This window comes from Coregonus lavaretus (genome assembly GCF_964263955.1).
Source record: "Coregonus lavaretus genome assembly, chromosome: 12".
In the NCBI taxonomy this organism is placed as follows: Eukaryota; Metazoa; Chordata; class Actinopteri; order Salmoniformes; family Salmonidae; genus Coregonus; species Coregonus lavaretus.
Genome location: NC_139999.1, coordinates 10,587,338 through 10,603,092, shown reverse-complemented (window position 1 = coordinate 10,603,092; position 15,755 = coordinate 10,587,338). Strand labels below are relative to the sequence as shown.

At 42.2% G+C, this 15,755-nt stretch overlaps 1 protein-coding gene across 1 annotated transcript; it reads right to left on the bottom strand.

Moving 5' to 3' along the window:
- Positions 1–210: 210 nt before the first annotated feature.
- On the bottom strand, positions 211–14,953 carry igfn1.3 (immunoglobulin like and fibronectin type III domain containing 1, tandem duplicate 3; the record flags this gene model as incomplete). The annotated part of the gene is made up of 23 exons (XM_084173001.1): positions 211–234; positions 378–451; positions 1,706–2,032; positions 2,380–2,676; positions 3,809–4,001; positions 4,609–4,694; positions 4,867–5,175; positions 5,387–5,515; positions 5,721–5,900; positions 6,016–6,312; positions 6,504–6,797; positions 8,795–8,936; positions 9,215–9,339; positions 9,442–9,828; positions 10,048–10,320; positions 11,992–12,154; positions 12,308–12,421; positions 12,801–12,979; positions 13,230–13,271; positions 13,471–13,570; positions 14,038–14,180; positions 14,323–14,445; positions 14,902–14,953. The coding sequence occupies 23 exons, from the start codon at positions 14,951–14,953 to the stop codon at positions 211–213; spliced, it is 4,053 nt and encodes a 1,350-aa protein (XP_084029127.1).
- Between the last annotated feature and the right edge of the window lie 802 nt (positions 14,954–15,755).

The following is a 15,755-nucleotide window of genomic DNA, read 5'->3' as shown; positions in this document are numbered from 1 at the left end:
TCTACTGTATTCTGGTCAATGCCACTCCGACATTGCTTGTCCTAATATTTATATTTTTCTTAATTCCATTATTTTACTTTTAGATTTGTGTGTATTGTTGTGAATTGTTAGATACTACTGTGCTGTTGGCGCTAGGAACAAAATCATGTTGCTACACCCTCAATAACATCTGCTAAGTATGCAACCAATAAAATTTGATGTGATTTGAACTTAGAACACAGAAACTGGTTGGAACTTAGAACACAGGAACTGGTTGGAACTTAGAACACAGGAACTTTATCTTTATTGTATTCTTAGCAATGACACAGTTATGCTGGGTCCAAGCACGATTGCCTGTGTGTTGTGGATATTTCAGGCGACAAAATAATAGTTGGTACTTGACACAGGAAGGTTGACCGGACACAGGCATGGGAAGCTGAGCTGAGATGCTTGATGTTCCAGAAGGCATTTACTGCAGGGGCCACACAGGGTCAAGAGCTATAAGTATTACTTCACGAAACAATTCTGCATCAACTCACACCCCACGTTTCCTGTCCATTGCTTTTAACATCCAGTTGTTTATAGATTTTTACCAAACAAATAAAGGGAAGCCTATAACCACTTGTTGCCACTTAATTTTTTTTGGGCCAATATAAACAAGTTATTAGGTTCAAAATCAGATTGACAGTACACTGAATCTCAAGTAGCCGACAATTAGGATAACTTGCTTTCACTATTAGGAATTTGACTTAAATTTCCATGAATCAAACTTTAAATAATGTTGTATTACTGTATTTATACAGAGTCTAAAAACAAGCGTAAAATACAGTGTAAATACAGTTAAGTTAGTCTTGTCCACCAGTTTATATGCCTGTAAATGTCAATGCCTGATACATTGTTATGCTATGAAATAATTATTGGCCTCTTAAGTCAATAATCATTACAGAACCATGCACGGTCATGCAGAAAGTTTACGCTTTCTGAAACTTGAAACCAGTCCCGGACCAAATGTACATAAGGTCAAACTCAGTCATGCCTATGAATTCTTCTAATTTATGACCTTCCATTATAAACTCTCAATATCCTCTGAAAGAACACGACTGCATGCTAGCAGTAAAAGAGATATGTGAAGCTGTGTAACAGTTGGCAAAACAATACCAGGGTGTGTGCCCATTGAATACTGTATGGGGGTACAGTGGACAGCCTATGCAATGGACACCATGTGAGTGGCCTATGGAATATTGATTTCAAATTGCATGTTTCTTAAATGATGGGAATCTCTTCTGTTGTCTCTGTCTCTCTTTAGTCTTGAGAGTCAACAAGAGAAAACATCTAGGATTGTATTCTCAAGTTTCTGTCAAACAAAAGTAGGATAAACTCATTGCAGGCCTATTTACAGTATGATAAAGTCATTATATAATCTCTTTCAACACACACTTCTGTATCTCAAACCACTACCGATTATCTTCTTTTTCCAGAAGACTAAAGAACATGCCCACTCTCTGAGGATATAATCAACACGCATCCATCCATTTCAGCTTTCTGCAGTGTTTCTGGTTGCTCTGGGCAATCTAATAGTCATTGCTAAGCAGAACTGGAGGACTGTGGAACCACTTCACTCTGAAAGATAATGAAGAAGAGCGATTGTAGTTTAAAAACATTATATTACACATCATGTGAACATGCTATATTTCAATATAGTACAGCAATTTGTTTTTTTTTATACCGTTGACTGTGAGTTTGGTGGAGCACTCTGCCCTGCCCAGGGGGTTCTCTGCAATGATTTTGTACTCTCCAGTGTCCTTGGGTCCAACCCTCAGTATGAGCATGGAGCAGACCCCACAGGTGTTGGAGATTAGGTAGTTGGTGTTGGTGTTGAGGCTGATATTATTGCGGTACCATGTGACATGGGGCGTTGGGTCCCCTCTCACGGCGCAGCTCATGTAGCACTCATAGCTCTCCGGGGTGCTGTGCGCTTTCAGTGGAACTAAGAACGATGGCGCTGACTCAAAGTTGAGGCTCTTGGATGACCGGAAAGTCATGGAGAACTTATCTACATGAAACACAAATAGGGGAAAGTCTAGTCAAATTCCTAGTCAAATTGCTTTTATGACTTAGTTTTGTTTTGTTTAGGCCTATTCATGAGATGTGAAACTGTTAACTCATTGAACTGATGTTCAAAGTACAGTGTCATATTTCTGTGACCACAAGGTTTTGGTATGAGACCTTTTAAAAAAAACTGTTACAGACCACAGTGTGCTGGAGCTTCTCCCCTTGAAATGACAAATGTGTTAACCAACTACCAATCAACAAATGTCTGTTTTTGGTTTCCTCTTGAGGGTGACTTATGATTCTCTCTCTCTGGACAATCAACAATGACACATGACAATCTTAACGTGCCTTTTTTCTTGGTCACTCCCCAGGTTGGCGACTCAGAAGGCTCAGAGATCCCCATGTCATTTTTGGCGTAGACACGGAAGTAGTACTCTCGTCCAGCCATGATGTTGAGGGCTGTGAACTTGTTGTTGAAGAGGCGGTCGGCTACAGTTTGCCACATGCGCTTGATGGAGTCGCGTCTGGACACTATGTAATACAGCCTGTCGTCCCGCTTCTCGTCTGGGGAGGGAGTCCAGGTCACAGTCACTGTTTCAGGAACATTCTGCTCCAACTCCACTGGGCCGGGAGGCTTGGGATCATCTGGAACCAGGTAAGAGAGAAATGGTCGTCAACCATTAATTTAAATGTACAGTACATATAAGAACACATACAGTGTGATAAAACATATTTTTTGTTGTAAAGTAGACTACAGAACACACAATTCTTCGGCATGTGTCATATCCTCACATGGTCTCTCCTATCATTGCTATGCGGATGACACGCAACTACTTTTCTCCTTCCCCCCTTTTGACACCCAGGTGGCGACACTCGTCTCTGGCAGATATCTCCGCTTGGATGTCGGCCCACCACCTCAAGCGCAACCTCGACAAGACGGAGCTTCTCTTCCTCCCGGGGAAGGCCTGCCCAGTCCAAGAGCTCTCCATTATGGTTGACAACGCCACGGTGTCCTCCTCCCAGAGTGCAAATAACTTTGGCGTGACCCTTGACAACACCCTGTCGTTCTCTGCAAACTTCAAAGCAGTGATTCGCTTCTGAAGGTTCATGCTCTACAACATCCCGTAGAGTACGACCCTACATCACACAGGAAGCGGCGCAGATCCTAATCCAGGCACTTGTCATCTCCCGTCTGGACTCTGTTAGCTGAGCTCCCCACTTGTGCCATCAAACCCCTGCAACTTATCTAGAATACTGCAGCCCACTTGGTGTTCAACCTTCCCAAGTTCTCCCATGTCACCCCTCTCCTCCACACACTCCACTGGCTTCCAGTCGAAGCTCATATCCACTACAAGACCATGGTACTTGCCTACAGAGCAGCAAGGAACTGCCCCTTCCTACCTTCAGGCTATGTTCAAACCCTACACCCCAACCCGAGCACTCCGTTCTGCCACCTCTGGTCTTTTGGTGCTCCTGCTCAGCCCTCCTCTGTCCTGACACACCAATGGTGAAACCAGCTTCCCCCTGAAGCTAGGACAGCAGAGTCTCTGCCCAACCTCCGAAAACATCTAAAACCCTACTTCTTCAAGTAATATCTCAAATAATCCCACAACACCACTCCCTCACACCCCCTCCTCACGCCACAGATGACAGATAGTAAACACAGTAGCGATCTCTTACAGATTTCCACCACTGACTGTCAAGACCACTCACTTTCCACCACTCACTGTCAATACCACTCACTGTCAATATGTAGTGGAATCTTATATGACCATACCTGTGACTCTGATCTCAACACTGAAGGTCTCCTGACCAACCATGTTCTTGACTATGATGGTGTAGATTCCTGTGTCGGGACGCTCAGAGGTGGGGATTAGGAGCTGGGATGTATTATCAGAGTTGCTAATGGTTACACGTTTTGACACTGGCATCCCATCCTTTAGCCATGTTATGTTTGGCATAGGAGAAGCCTGCCAAAAGACAAAGTAGAAATAGACAGATTAGTTTGTTTGGGGTTGTAGCCCTTTCCTGCAGTCAATGATCAAAAGCGCCCTCTTTGGCCTCATGGGTGGAATATATTATTACTTTTTTTAACTGACGAAATCCTGTGTTTATGTCAACTATTTTGTTATATTTCAGTCTTCTGATGTATATAAAGTGTAATATTGGGATACAAACTTAATACATACTATATATCTGACATGGTACAGGTGTCTTCTTTTTTTAAGCCCATAACCATGTGTGAGGTGTATACTTTTGTTTCAAAGTAGATTTGGTTAAGGCTGCCAAGAATCACTCTGTGTGACCCTGATTTAGCCCATGGCAATAAAAGGTTAAGTGAATGTTTCTACAATGAGCAATCCACTTATCTAAGTATCTCTGTTAACATCCATCACATTTCAGTACGGAATTTGTTGCTCTGATATTGTATTTCTACACCATCGCAACACATTCTAGGTCACAGAGTATCACACTTAGACGCAATAGCAGACTGAGTTTTGTAATTTGTCTTTGAAACTTGTCATTCTGATGTAAGACAGGATATGGCATTGTTTACATGCATAAGATTTTGCTGACCACAAAGTTGATGTTGATTCGAGCAGAATTCCCGGCTCTCACAACCATGAAGCTCTTCATGTTGCGATCAGTGAATTGTGGTCTCACTATGAGAAATGAGAAAATTGTCAAAAAACCTTTGAAATTATATAGCTTGAAATAAGATACTGAATATAATAAGTCTAGGTTTTCATTCTGTTTTTCAGTCTAAGAACTACTATCACGATACTGTGAACACAAACTTGACAAAAACAATGTTGCTGATTTGATGTCACTCGCCTGGGGGGGGCATTGCAATGATGTAGCTTTCCAAGCCTTTGGGCTCCCCTTCTCCCCCGTCATTGGTGGCGATCACTCTCACCCAGTACATGGCCATTGACTTAAGACCCAAAATGTTATAGGAGGTCATGATGATGGGGTTATTGTTACAGCGGTCCCACTCTGGGTTTGCTGCTGGTCTGATCTCCACAAAGTATCCCTTGGCTTCATCCTCAACCCCCTCTTCCTCCCTTGGTTTAGTCCAACCCAGGGACAAGGTGGTGTAGGTGGAGCCCGTCACCTTCAGGTCAAGGACTTTACCGGGGGGCTCTGAAAGAACACAACTGATTTCAGAGGGGAATAGAATATACTGTGTGCAACAGCTGCTCATAAACATACTTCATATTTTAACTGTAACGTCATGCCTTTTTTACCAGTCATACGACGTGTTATATTATCAAATGATGGCTGCTTTTCAGAGTATTACTTGCTCTTCAGTTCATCATCGCTATCTCAGAATGAAACAGATCATAATACTTACTCTTTGGGTCTCTTGCAATAACAGATTCAGAGGGGGTACTTGGCTCTCCAGCACCAGATATGTTGATGGCTGCAACACGGAACTCATACTCCATTCCCTCAATAACGTCTTTGACAGCAAACCCTTGACCTGAAGGTGTGGGTGTGACAAAAATAGCTTATGAAGGGATCAAAATATCTGTATTGTTTCAGCACTATGGCAGTATGGTTGTATTTATAGCAATGTGTTAAATACAATTCATTTAGTGTACTGGTATAGAATGGATATGCAATTAGAATTTAAAAAAATACAGAAAGTCACTTGGATGATGACCCAAGTATTGAAAAGGCCACACCTTTGATAGGCTCTTTCATATGGTTGATTGAACCCCATAGATTGCTGCCCTTCTTGCGTTTCTCCAGGTGGTATCCTAGAATATTAGTTCCTCCAGTGTTGGAAGGGGGAACCCATTCCAGATTGATGCAGTTTGCAAAGGCACTGACCACTTTGGGTGAGGAAGGTTGTCCGGGATATGCTAGAGAACAAGAAAAAAAGTGAATTTTGGAGGTCTGAGGGCATCCTCCACTGGGAGACCGAGAACCCCAATTCAACAGCTAAATGCTGCATTCTGGTGACAGATTATGTCTTACCTCTTGTACCAGCCTGGATGTCATCTGTCTCCATCATTTCACTTATGCCCTGCTCAGTCACAGCCCTGACATGGTAGCAATACTTCCTGCCATGGTCTACATTGGTGTCCCTGTATTTGGGCTCTCCAGGGATCTGACCCAGCTTCATCCAGGAGTTACGGCCCAGCTGCTGGCGTTCCAGGATGTAGTTGATCACAGGAGAGCCACCATCGTCTTTGGGAGGCCTCCATTTAAAGTCAAGGACAGCCGAAGAAGCTTCAATGATCTCCACAGGTCCTAGGGGAGGGCTTGGTTTGTCTGTGAATAGATGTAGGGGATCCTAATTATACTGTAGTTAGGCCTATGTTATCCTAGATAATGCTGTGTATGAAGCTAGAAGCTGTATTGCCAATATTGTTTAAAAAGGTGGAGACACCCTCGTGTCATTCAGGCAAGCACAAAGGATTATCACAGCAACATTGTAAATAGATTCAAATCATCCCACTGACCCAGTACAATCAACCTGGATATGCCCTCAATGGTTCCACATTCATTTTTTATCTTGATCTTGATTTCTCCTGTGGCTTTCCGCTGGCACTTGCTGAGGAGGAGGCGGCTGTGTGTGAGCGACTTCTCAATGTTGATGTGTTTGTCCTCTGCCAACTCCTCACCTTCGTTGTACCAATAGATCTTAATTGGGTCACGACCCATAAAAGACAGCTTGAAGGTAGCGCTCTGGCCAACCTTTATTATGACGGGCTTTGAGAAGTCAGCCAAGTCATCTGGGTTTACTCTGGGTGGATCTGGAACGCAGATATCACATACATTTAGTAGCGCAAGTACAGTACATATAGTAGCTACAATACAGTGCCTTGCAAAAGTATTCATCCCCCTTGGCATTTTTCCTATTTTGTTGCATTACATATTTTGTTGCATTACAACCTGTAATTTAAATTGATTTTCTATTTGGATTTCATGTAATGGACATACATAAAATAGTCCAAATTGGTGAAGTGTTATTTTACCCTTTTTCTCCCCAATTTCGTGGTATCCAAATTGGTACTCAGTCTTTGTCCCATCGCTGCAACCCCCGTATGGACACGGGAGAGGTGAAGGTCGAGAATCGTGCGTCCTCCGAAACACAATCCAACCGACCTGCACTGCTTCTTGACACAGTGCCCACTTAACCCGTAAGCCTGCCGCACCAATGTGTCGGAGGAAACACTGTACACCTGGCGACCGAGATGGCATGCACTGCGCCCGGCCCGCCACAGGGGTCGTTAGTGCGCAATGGGACACGGACATCCCTGCCGGCCAAACCCTCCCTTACCCGGGATGACGCTGGGCCAATTGTGCGCCGCCCCATGGGTCTCCCGGTCGCAACCAGCTGCGACAGAGCCTGGACTCGAACCAGGATCTCTAGAGGCACAGCTGGCACTGCGATGCAGTGCCTTAGACTACTGCGCCACTCTGGGAAAAAATTACTTGTTACAAAAAATTCAAAAATATAAATAATGGAAAAGTGGTGCGTGCATATGTATTCACCCCCTTTGCTATGAAGCCCCTAAATAAGATCTGGTGCAACCAATTACCTTAAGAAGTCACATCATTAGTTAAATAAAGTCCACCTGTGTGCAATCTAAGTATCACATGATCTGTCACATGATCTCAGTATATATTCACACCTGTTCTGAAAGGCCCCAGAGTCTGCAACACCACAAAGCAAGGGGCACCACCAAGCAAGCGGCACCATGAAAACCAAGGAGCTCTCCAAACAGGTCAGGGACAAAGTTGTGGAGAAGTACAGATCAGGGTCGGTTTATAAAAAAATATCAGAAACTTTGAACATCCCACGGAACACCATTAAATCCATTATTTTTTAAATGGAAAGAATATGGCACCACAACAAACCAGCCAATAGAGGGCCGCCCACCAAAACTCACGGACCAGGCAAGGAGGGCATTAATCAGAGATGCAACAAAGAGACCAAAGATAACCCTGAAGGAGCTGCAAAGCTCCACAGCGGAGATGGAAGTATCTGTCCATCGGACCACTTTAAGCCGTACACTCCACAGAGCTGGGCTTTATGGAAGAGTGGCCAGAAAAAAGCCATTGCTTAAAGGAAAAAATAAGCAAACACGTTTAGTGTTCGCCAAAAGGCATGTGGGAGACTCCCCAAACATATGGAAGAAGGTACTCTGGTCAGATGAGACTAAAATTGAGCTTTTTGGCCATCAAGGAAAACGCTATGTCTGGCGCAAAGCCAACACCTCTCATCACCCCGAGAACACCATCCCTACAGTAAAGCATGGTGGTGGCAGCATCATGCTGTGGGGATGTTTTTCCATCGGCAGGGACTGGGAAACTGTTCAGAATTGAAGGAATGATGGATGGCGCTAAATACAGGGGAATTCTTGAGGGAAACCTGTTTCAGTCTTCCAGAGAATTGAGACTGGGGTGAATAGTTATGCATGCTCAAGTTAGTTTTTTTTGTGTTATTTCTTGTTTGTTTCACAATAAAAAATATTTTGCATCTTCAAAGTGGTAGGCATGTTGTGTAAATCGAATGATCCATAACCCCCAAAAAATATATTTTAATTCCAGATTGTAAGGCAACAAAATAGGAAAAATGCCAATGTGGGTGAATACTTTTGCAAGCCACTGTATGTTAGTTGACTTGGCATTGCATATGCTACTTCAGAGTATGCTGCATTCGCGCAATACGGATCCTGAGCTTCAGTTCATCCGCCTCAATGTTTACATTCATTATTTCAAAAGTTGGATGGATGGATTCCTTTACCCTCTACAATGAGCATGGCCTCTGTTTTACGTCCATCAGCCTCAAATCGGTATTTGCCAGAATCTTCCTCCTTGCAGTTCTTCAGTATAAGCCTGTGAAAGGCCCCATCATGTGTCATCTCAATATCATCTGATGCTTCTATCTGGAAGGAAACACACAAATTACTGTTTAAACCTACAAACAAATGCATGCGCTGTTGAAGCTCAATTATTAGTTTTTCTGCATTTAGCCTCTGCAATTCCATTAGTGTATTTCACAGTTTGATGCTGAACAGAACTGACCTGCTGTAGTAGTTGGCAAAACAAGATGGCAAAAAACAAGTTTGATTTGAGACATTCCATTTTTGAAGAGTATTGCATTTCCAAATCTAAGGACTCGGTTTAAATGATGTTCAAAGTTACTACCCTTTTTCTATCTCACCTCTTCTCCATCTTTGTACCAGATTCCTTCACAGTTGTCACTGCTCAGTTTACATTCCAGTTCCCCTCTGTTTCCCATATTAACACTGACGTCTGACAATCCACTGGTGAAGTGCACTCCTGGGTCTAGAGGATACATCAAGTGGTTGTCAATTGGTTAGGAAGGTGATGTAGTGTGAATGTAATGCCTGGACATTACAAATCATTGGACACCTTGGAACCTCTTACCTATGATGGTGTCTGGGATCAGTGGACCTGTTCTCACCCTTTTCTTCTTCTCTTCCACTGGTATCTCTTCATCTCCAAGCTCTCTCTTCTTCTCTTCAACTGGCATCTCTCCGTCTCCAAGCTCTCTCTTCTCTTCAACTGGCATCTCTCCGTCTCCAAGCTCTCTCTTCTTCTCTTCCTTGTTCTCAGGCTCTGGTTCGGGTTCTGCTGCTGCCTTAGCGTCCATGTCTGCCTTAATCTGTTTCGCCAACTCCATTCTCTCATCTCTCTCTTTCGCCAGCTTAGCTTGCTGCTCTGCAGCTATTTTAGCCAAGTCTACGTCTCCCCCACCTGCTCGAGTTGTTTTGCGTACTTTCTTTTTCCCCTTGCTGGCTGGATCGTTATCAGCTTGGGGTGCAAATAAGAACATAGGTAGAGTTATAGGTTAATAAATCTGTGGGGAAAATTGATTGTCAATGTTTTGCATTTCACTGTCTGATATTGAAAATGATTGATTGATATTGATCAATTTCTTTAACAAGTGACATTTGACATTATATGCTGTTACACAAGTAAGAGTCACATGACTTAGCAACACTTTTTGTGTTTGAAATTTCATCTCCTTACCCTCCACAACAAGAAAGGCATTACAAGACTTGATCCCTGCAGATACTGAATAGATGCCACCATCCAGTTTCGCACAGTCCTTCACAACCAATCTATGGATGAGCATGTCCTCTGACACTTCGATGTCAAACTTCTCCCCTTGTTCACATGGTTGATTCCTTCCCGTCCATTGAATCTTTGACATGGGGGATGACAGGACACACTCAAACACGGCATCCTCTCTCTCCATGGCCTTCACTTCCTGAATCTTGACCAGGAAGTCCACCATGGGAACTGAATAAAAGACAGATTTGAATGGAAGACTTTATCTGGAACATAATGACACTTACAGTGGGGAGAACAAGTATTTGATACACTGCCGATTTTGCAGGTTTTCCTACTTACAAAGCATGTAGAGGTCTGTAATTGTTATCATAGGTACACTTCAACTGCGAGAGACAAAATCTAAAACAAAAATCCAGAAAATCACATTGTATGATTTTTAAGTAATTAATTTTCATTTTATTGCATGACATAAGTATTTGATACATCAGAAAAGCAGAACTTAATATTTGGTACAGAAACCTTTGTTTGCAATTACAGAGATCATACATTTCCTGTAGGTCTTGACCAGGTTTGCACACACTGCAGCAGGGATTTTGGCCCACTCCTCCATACAGACCTTCTCCAGATCCTTCAGGTTTCGGGGCTGTTGCTGGGCAATACGGACTTTCAGCTCCCTCCAAAGATTTTCTATTGGGTTCAGGTCTGGAGACTGGCTAGGCCACTCCAGGACCTTGAGATGCTTCTTACGGAGCCACTCCTTAGTTGCCCTGGCTGTATGTTTCGGGTCGTTGTCATGCTGGAAGACCCAGCCACGACCCATCTTCAATGCTCTTACTGAGGGAAGGAGGTTGTTGGCCAAGATCTCGCGATACATGGCCCCATCCATCCTCCCCTCAATACGGTGCAGTCGTCCTGTCCCCTTTGCAGAAAAGCATTTCCAAAGAATGATGTTTCCACCTCCATGCTTCACGGTTGGGATGATGTTCTTGGGGTTGTACTCATCCTTCTTCCTCCAAACACAGCGAGTGGAGTTCAGACCAAAAAGCTCTATTTTTGTCTCATCAGACCACATGACCTTCTCCCATTCCTCCTCTGGATCATCCAGATGGTCATTGGCAAACTTCAGACGGGCCTGGACATGCGCTGGTTTGAGCAGGGGGACCTTGCGTGCGCTGCAGGATTTTAATCCATGACGGCGTAGTGTGTTACTAATGGTTTTCTTTGAGACTGTGGTCCCAGCTCTCTTCAGGTCATTGACCAGGTCCTGCCGTGTAGTTCTGGGCTGATCCCTCACCTTCCTCATGATCATTGATGCCCCACGAGGTGAGATCTTGCATGGAGCCCCAGACCGAGGGTGATTGACCGTCATCTTGAACTTCTTCCATTTTCTAATGATTGCGCCAACAGTTGTTGCCTTCTCACCAAGCTTCTTGCCTATTGTCTTGTAGCCCATCCCAGCCTTGTGCAGGTCTACAATTTTATCCCTGATGTCCTTACACAGCTCTCTGGTCTTGGCCATTGTGGAGAGGTTGGAGTCTGTTTGATTGAGTGTGTGGTCAGGTGTCTTTTATACAGGTAACGAGTTCAAACAGGTGGAGTTAATACAGGTAATGAGTGGAGAACAGGAGGGCTTCTTAAAGAAAAACTAAAAGGTCTGTGAGAGAAAAATTACAGACCTCTACATGCTTTGTAAGTAGGAAAACCTGCAAAATCGGCAGTGTATCAAATACTTGTTCTCCCCACTGTATGTGTTATGTTCCCTTTTTGTTTTGATGGATAATGAACAGACATTTATTTTTGGGTACCGGCTAACCTGAGGGAATTTTGTTGACCTTAGAGATTGTTAGCCTATATGAAACGGGAAATGATTAAACAGAGAATAAATTGCAGACATCTCACCTTTGAAGTCAGTTGAGAAGATAAGTACTCCCTCCACCATCACTTGGTACAATCCTTCATCATCTCCTGCAAGATCCTTAATGCCAAATGTAAATTTCCTGCCTGTTTTCTTCAGAAAATGCTTCTCTTCTGTGTCGACACTGAAAGGAACCATTACTCCATTCTGTACAACAACACATTTTTAGTCTTAATGAATGCATGAAAAAAACACATTTCATGTAAAGACACATTAGTTATTCTAAAATAGAATCAAACATGTTCTGCTCGGTTGTTGTTTACAATGCATATAACAGTGTGTATTTCACACCATTCTCACCTTGAACAGGAAGATCTTAACGTTGGGGTCTTTAAGCGACATCTCAAATTCAAACTCTGCACCTCCACCAGGTTTGACTTCAATGTGTTTCAGATTGCTGAGGTTTTCGACATACTGTAGGAGCAAAAAACACATTCACTCGTAATGATGTTAGTGATATTCAGTTACTGTTCATTTTGGAATACAACAGTGTATGTAAGAGGAATAAATACCCCACTTTTCACATACTGGGAAATGCTGGGCGGCAGGTAGCCTAGCGGTTCAGAGTTTGGGCAAGTAACCGAAAGGTCGCTGGTTTGAATCCCCGAGCTGACTAGGTGAAAAATCTGTCGGTGTGCCCTTGAGCAAAGCACCTAACACTAATTGCTCCTGTAAGTCACTCTGGATAAGAGCGTCTGCTACTGTAAATGACTAAAAAATGATGTAAAAAAACAATCTATATACAGGAGTTCCCTATTTTTACTATGTTTGATTATTTCTGATTTAGGCAAACCTTTGCTTGTTCCTCCTCCCTCTCAACCTTCTTCGCATTCAGTGTCTTCAGCATCCAGCGAAAGTTAGTGACTCCAAACTCATGACAGATTTTCTCATAGTCTTTCTTGTCGGCACTCATCAACACATCCCAAAACCTTGGATCGATTTCTCCATCTTTTTTCTCAACTTTGTCTGGTCCTACAACCCTTAAACAAGAAGAATACAATTTCATCTCATTAATGCGTCAAAACTGTTATGGTAGAATTAGGATCTAGAACCTAGCTATGTTTGATTGTTTTTCTAGTATTGTCTTACGCTTTTGTTAGGAGACTTTTGAAATCTTCAGGTGGCTTCACAGCAGCTAAATTGAGATTAAACTTTTAGGTATTTTTTTTTTACAGTTAACATCACTTAAACTCTGTTTTGTGATTCAAATTCAGTGACTGACCTGCTCGTGCATCTTTCATAGCCTTGCTCTTCTTATATCCCACTGAAAGGCAAGAGACGTTTCATTAGATTGGTTAATTAAGATCAATTGGATCAATTATAGTTTGTCTGGCTTAGATCCTGAAGATATGTGTTTGTTAAGGATCTATTCAACGTAACATGTTTCTCTTGTTCAAGAATCAGTTATGAGATGTAACCAGGTTTAACGCTGTATATCAACCCAGGAGTAATGGTGTCCTCACTTTCAATTACATTGAGGTTAGCGGTGACCACAGCTTTTCCATACTCATTGGTGGCAAAGCATTTGTAGGTATCAGCTTGTTCTGTTGATACTTCCGGCATCTGTGTACAGAAATTGACCATGAGTATTACCATTTGGAATACAATTTGCATCAGTTACGTCACCCCAGATTGGGGACGAAGGGTTTGTTTTTGGGCCAAAAGCAAAGAAGAGAAGTAACAGCCACAGTGATAAGGCATTATGTGAAAAAAATATATTTGTAAAAGAGCTAATTGGGCTAATTGTAACCAGCTGATCTCTCGTTAAACCATCAATATGCGCTAAAATAACACAGCTGATCTCAATTGCAATCAACCTCGGCCAGTGATTTCACCGCTCGCTAACATGGATGTCGAGGTTATCTATTAGTCTTGATTGCAGCCAACATACTTCTAGATTATTTCGTCCTCTGGTTGATATTACATCAGGTGGAAATCAGGTTGTTTCAGATTCATTTTGTTGTTTAGAAAGACCAAAAAGATGTGATTGTAAAATGCTGCTCCTGTCCAATACCAGTGTGTTGACTCACCTCTATACAGTGTTCATTAGGCGTGGCTGGATCAGACACCATTTTGTATCTTTCTGGGTCATTTACTTCTCCGTTACTTCTTGTCCAATGAACAGTTGGTGTCGGATTACCAGACACAATTGCTTTGAAAACAGCACATTTCCCTGTATACAAGAATGCAATAAAACACAGTTCATGTCAACTCAGTATAATGTCAATTTCAAGCAAGGATCAAGAACATATTTGCCATTTAAAGACTTTAGTACTATCTCAGATTGTCATTGTGGTTTGATATATGACCCATACCTTCCTGAATAGTCAAAGCGATGGGTTTGCGGGTGAAATCAGGAGTGGTCATGCCCTCAGGAAGCTCCTCCACAAACTGTGTAATCATGACCCCAGGGACTCTGGATCTCTTTTTGATTGCCACTAGTGGGATGTAAGACAAAGAGCAGGATTAGACGTACACACATACAGTACACCACAATCGTCTTATAGGAATATAGTTAAGTACGAAACCCGAAAGAAACCAGATTTATTGATTGTTATATGAACATTTATATTGATTAGTTACGCTTCGATAAAAAAGTATGTTATGTTTAGAAAACATGTAATGTTTATACCATGTTTGTGCTGCCACCATGTTGTGTTGCTGCCATGTTGTGTTGTCTTAGGTCTCTTTTCATGTAGTGTTGTTGTGTCTCTTGTCGTGATGATGTGTGTTTTGTCCAACATTTAAATTTTTTATCCCTGTCCCTTTTGCCTCTTGGTAGGCTGTTATTGTAAATACGAATTTACATTTTTTTCTTAATTCACTTGCCTAGTTAAATAAAGCTTAAACTAAACATTTAAAAACATCAGTTTAGAAAAAAATGCATTACTTACCCTGCCCTGGAGCAGTTGGCTCCTCATCTTTAGTTTTCTTGAAGAATTTCATCTCGCTATGGATAGCAGTTTACCAGCTTTTCAGATGGTTCTCTGCTACTGAAATAGAGAACATGTATTTCAAATCAAGTTAACAAGATCCACTTTTTTTGTTTGGCATCAAGTTGTGAACCAAGTAGGGATGTCAATAAGGTATTTTTTTTATCGCTTAACCAGCACCATCAACCTGTTCTAATATAAAATCATGACTTGGTGTGCTCCCGGAATGACATACGACATACAAAGTAGCAAGCTATCTAGCTAAGCTAAAATGGCTCTATTAGGCTACTTGTTGCACTCTAGTTTGTTTTCCTTTTTTTTTTTCACACATTTTCCAACACTGTTTATTAATGACATTTACGGGAAGCAAACATTGCTACATTATACAAATTAAACATTTAACCAACAAGCTTAAACGGCTAATGTACTATGGTTGGCTAACTGGTTAACCTACAGAGATCAACTCTGTTGATTTTGTATACATTTTGCATGAATACCATTATAAATGCACAATGGTACCCTGAGATAAACTGGTGAAGACCTTTCTAATGGGAAAAAGTAAGATTACCAAAGATAATTTTTTGATTTAGTGTGATCGACATAATGTGTATCATAACTAGACCCTACAGTACATGATTGCTTGGTTGACATGACTGTTGTCTGTGGGTCATGGCACTCCACAGTGTTAATTGGAATCACTTTCTGTGAGTGGCTTACAAAGGAGAGCAGACCTCACTGAGGGCCACGAAGGAAGACTGCTGCGCATGTCAGCAGTATATGAGCTAAGCATGTGGGATGGCAGGCAGCACAGGACA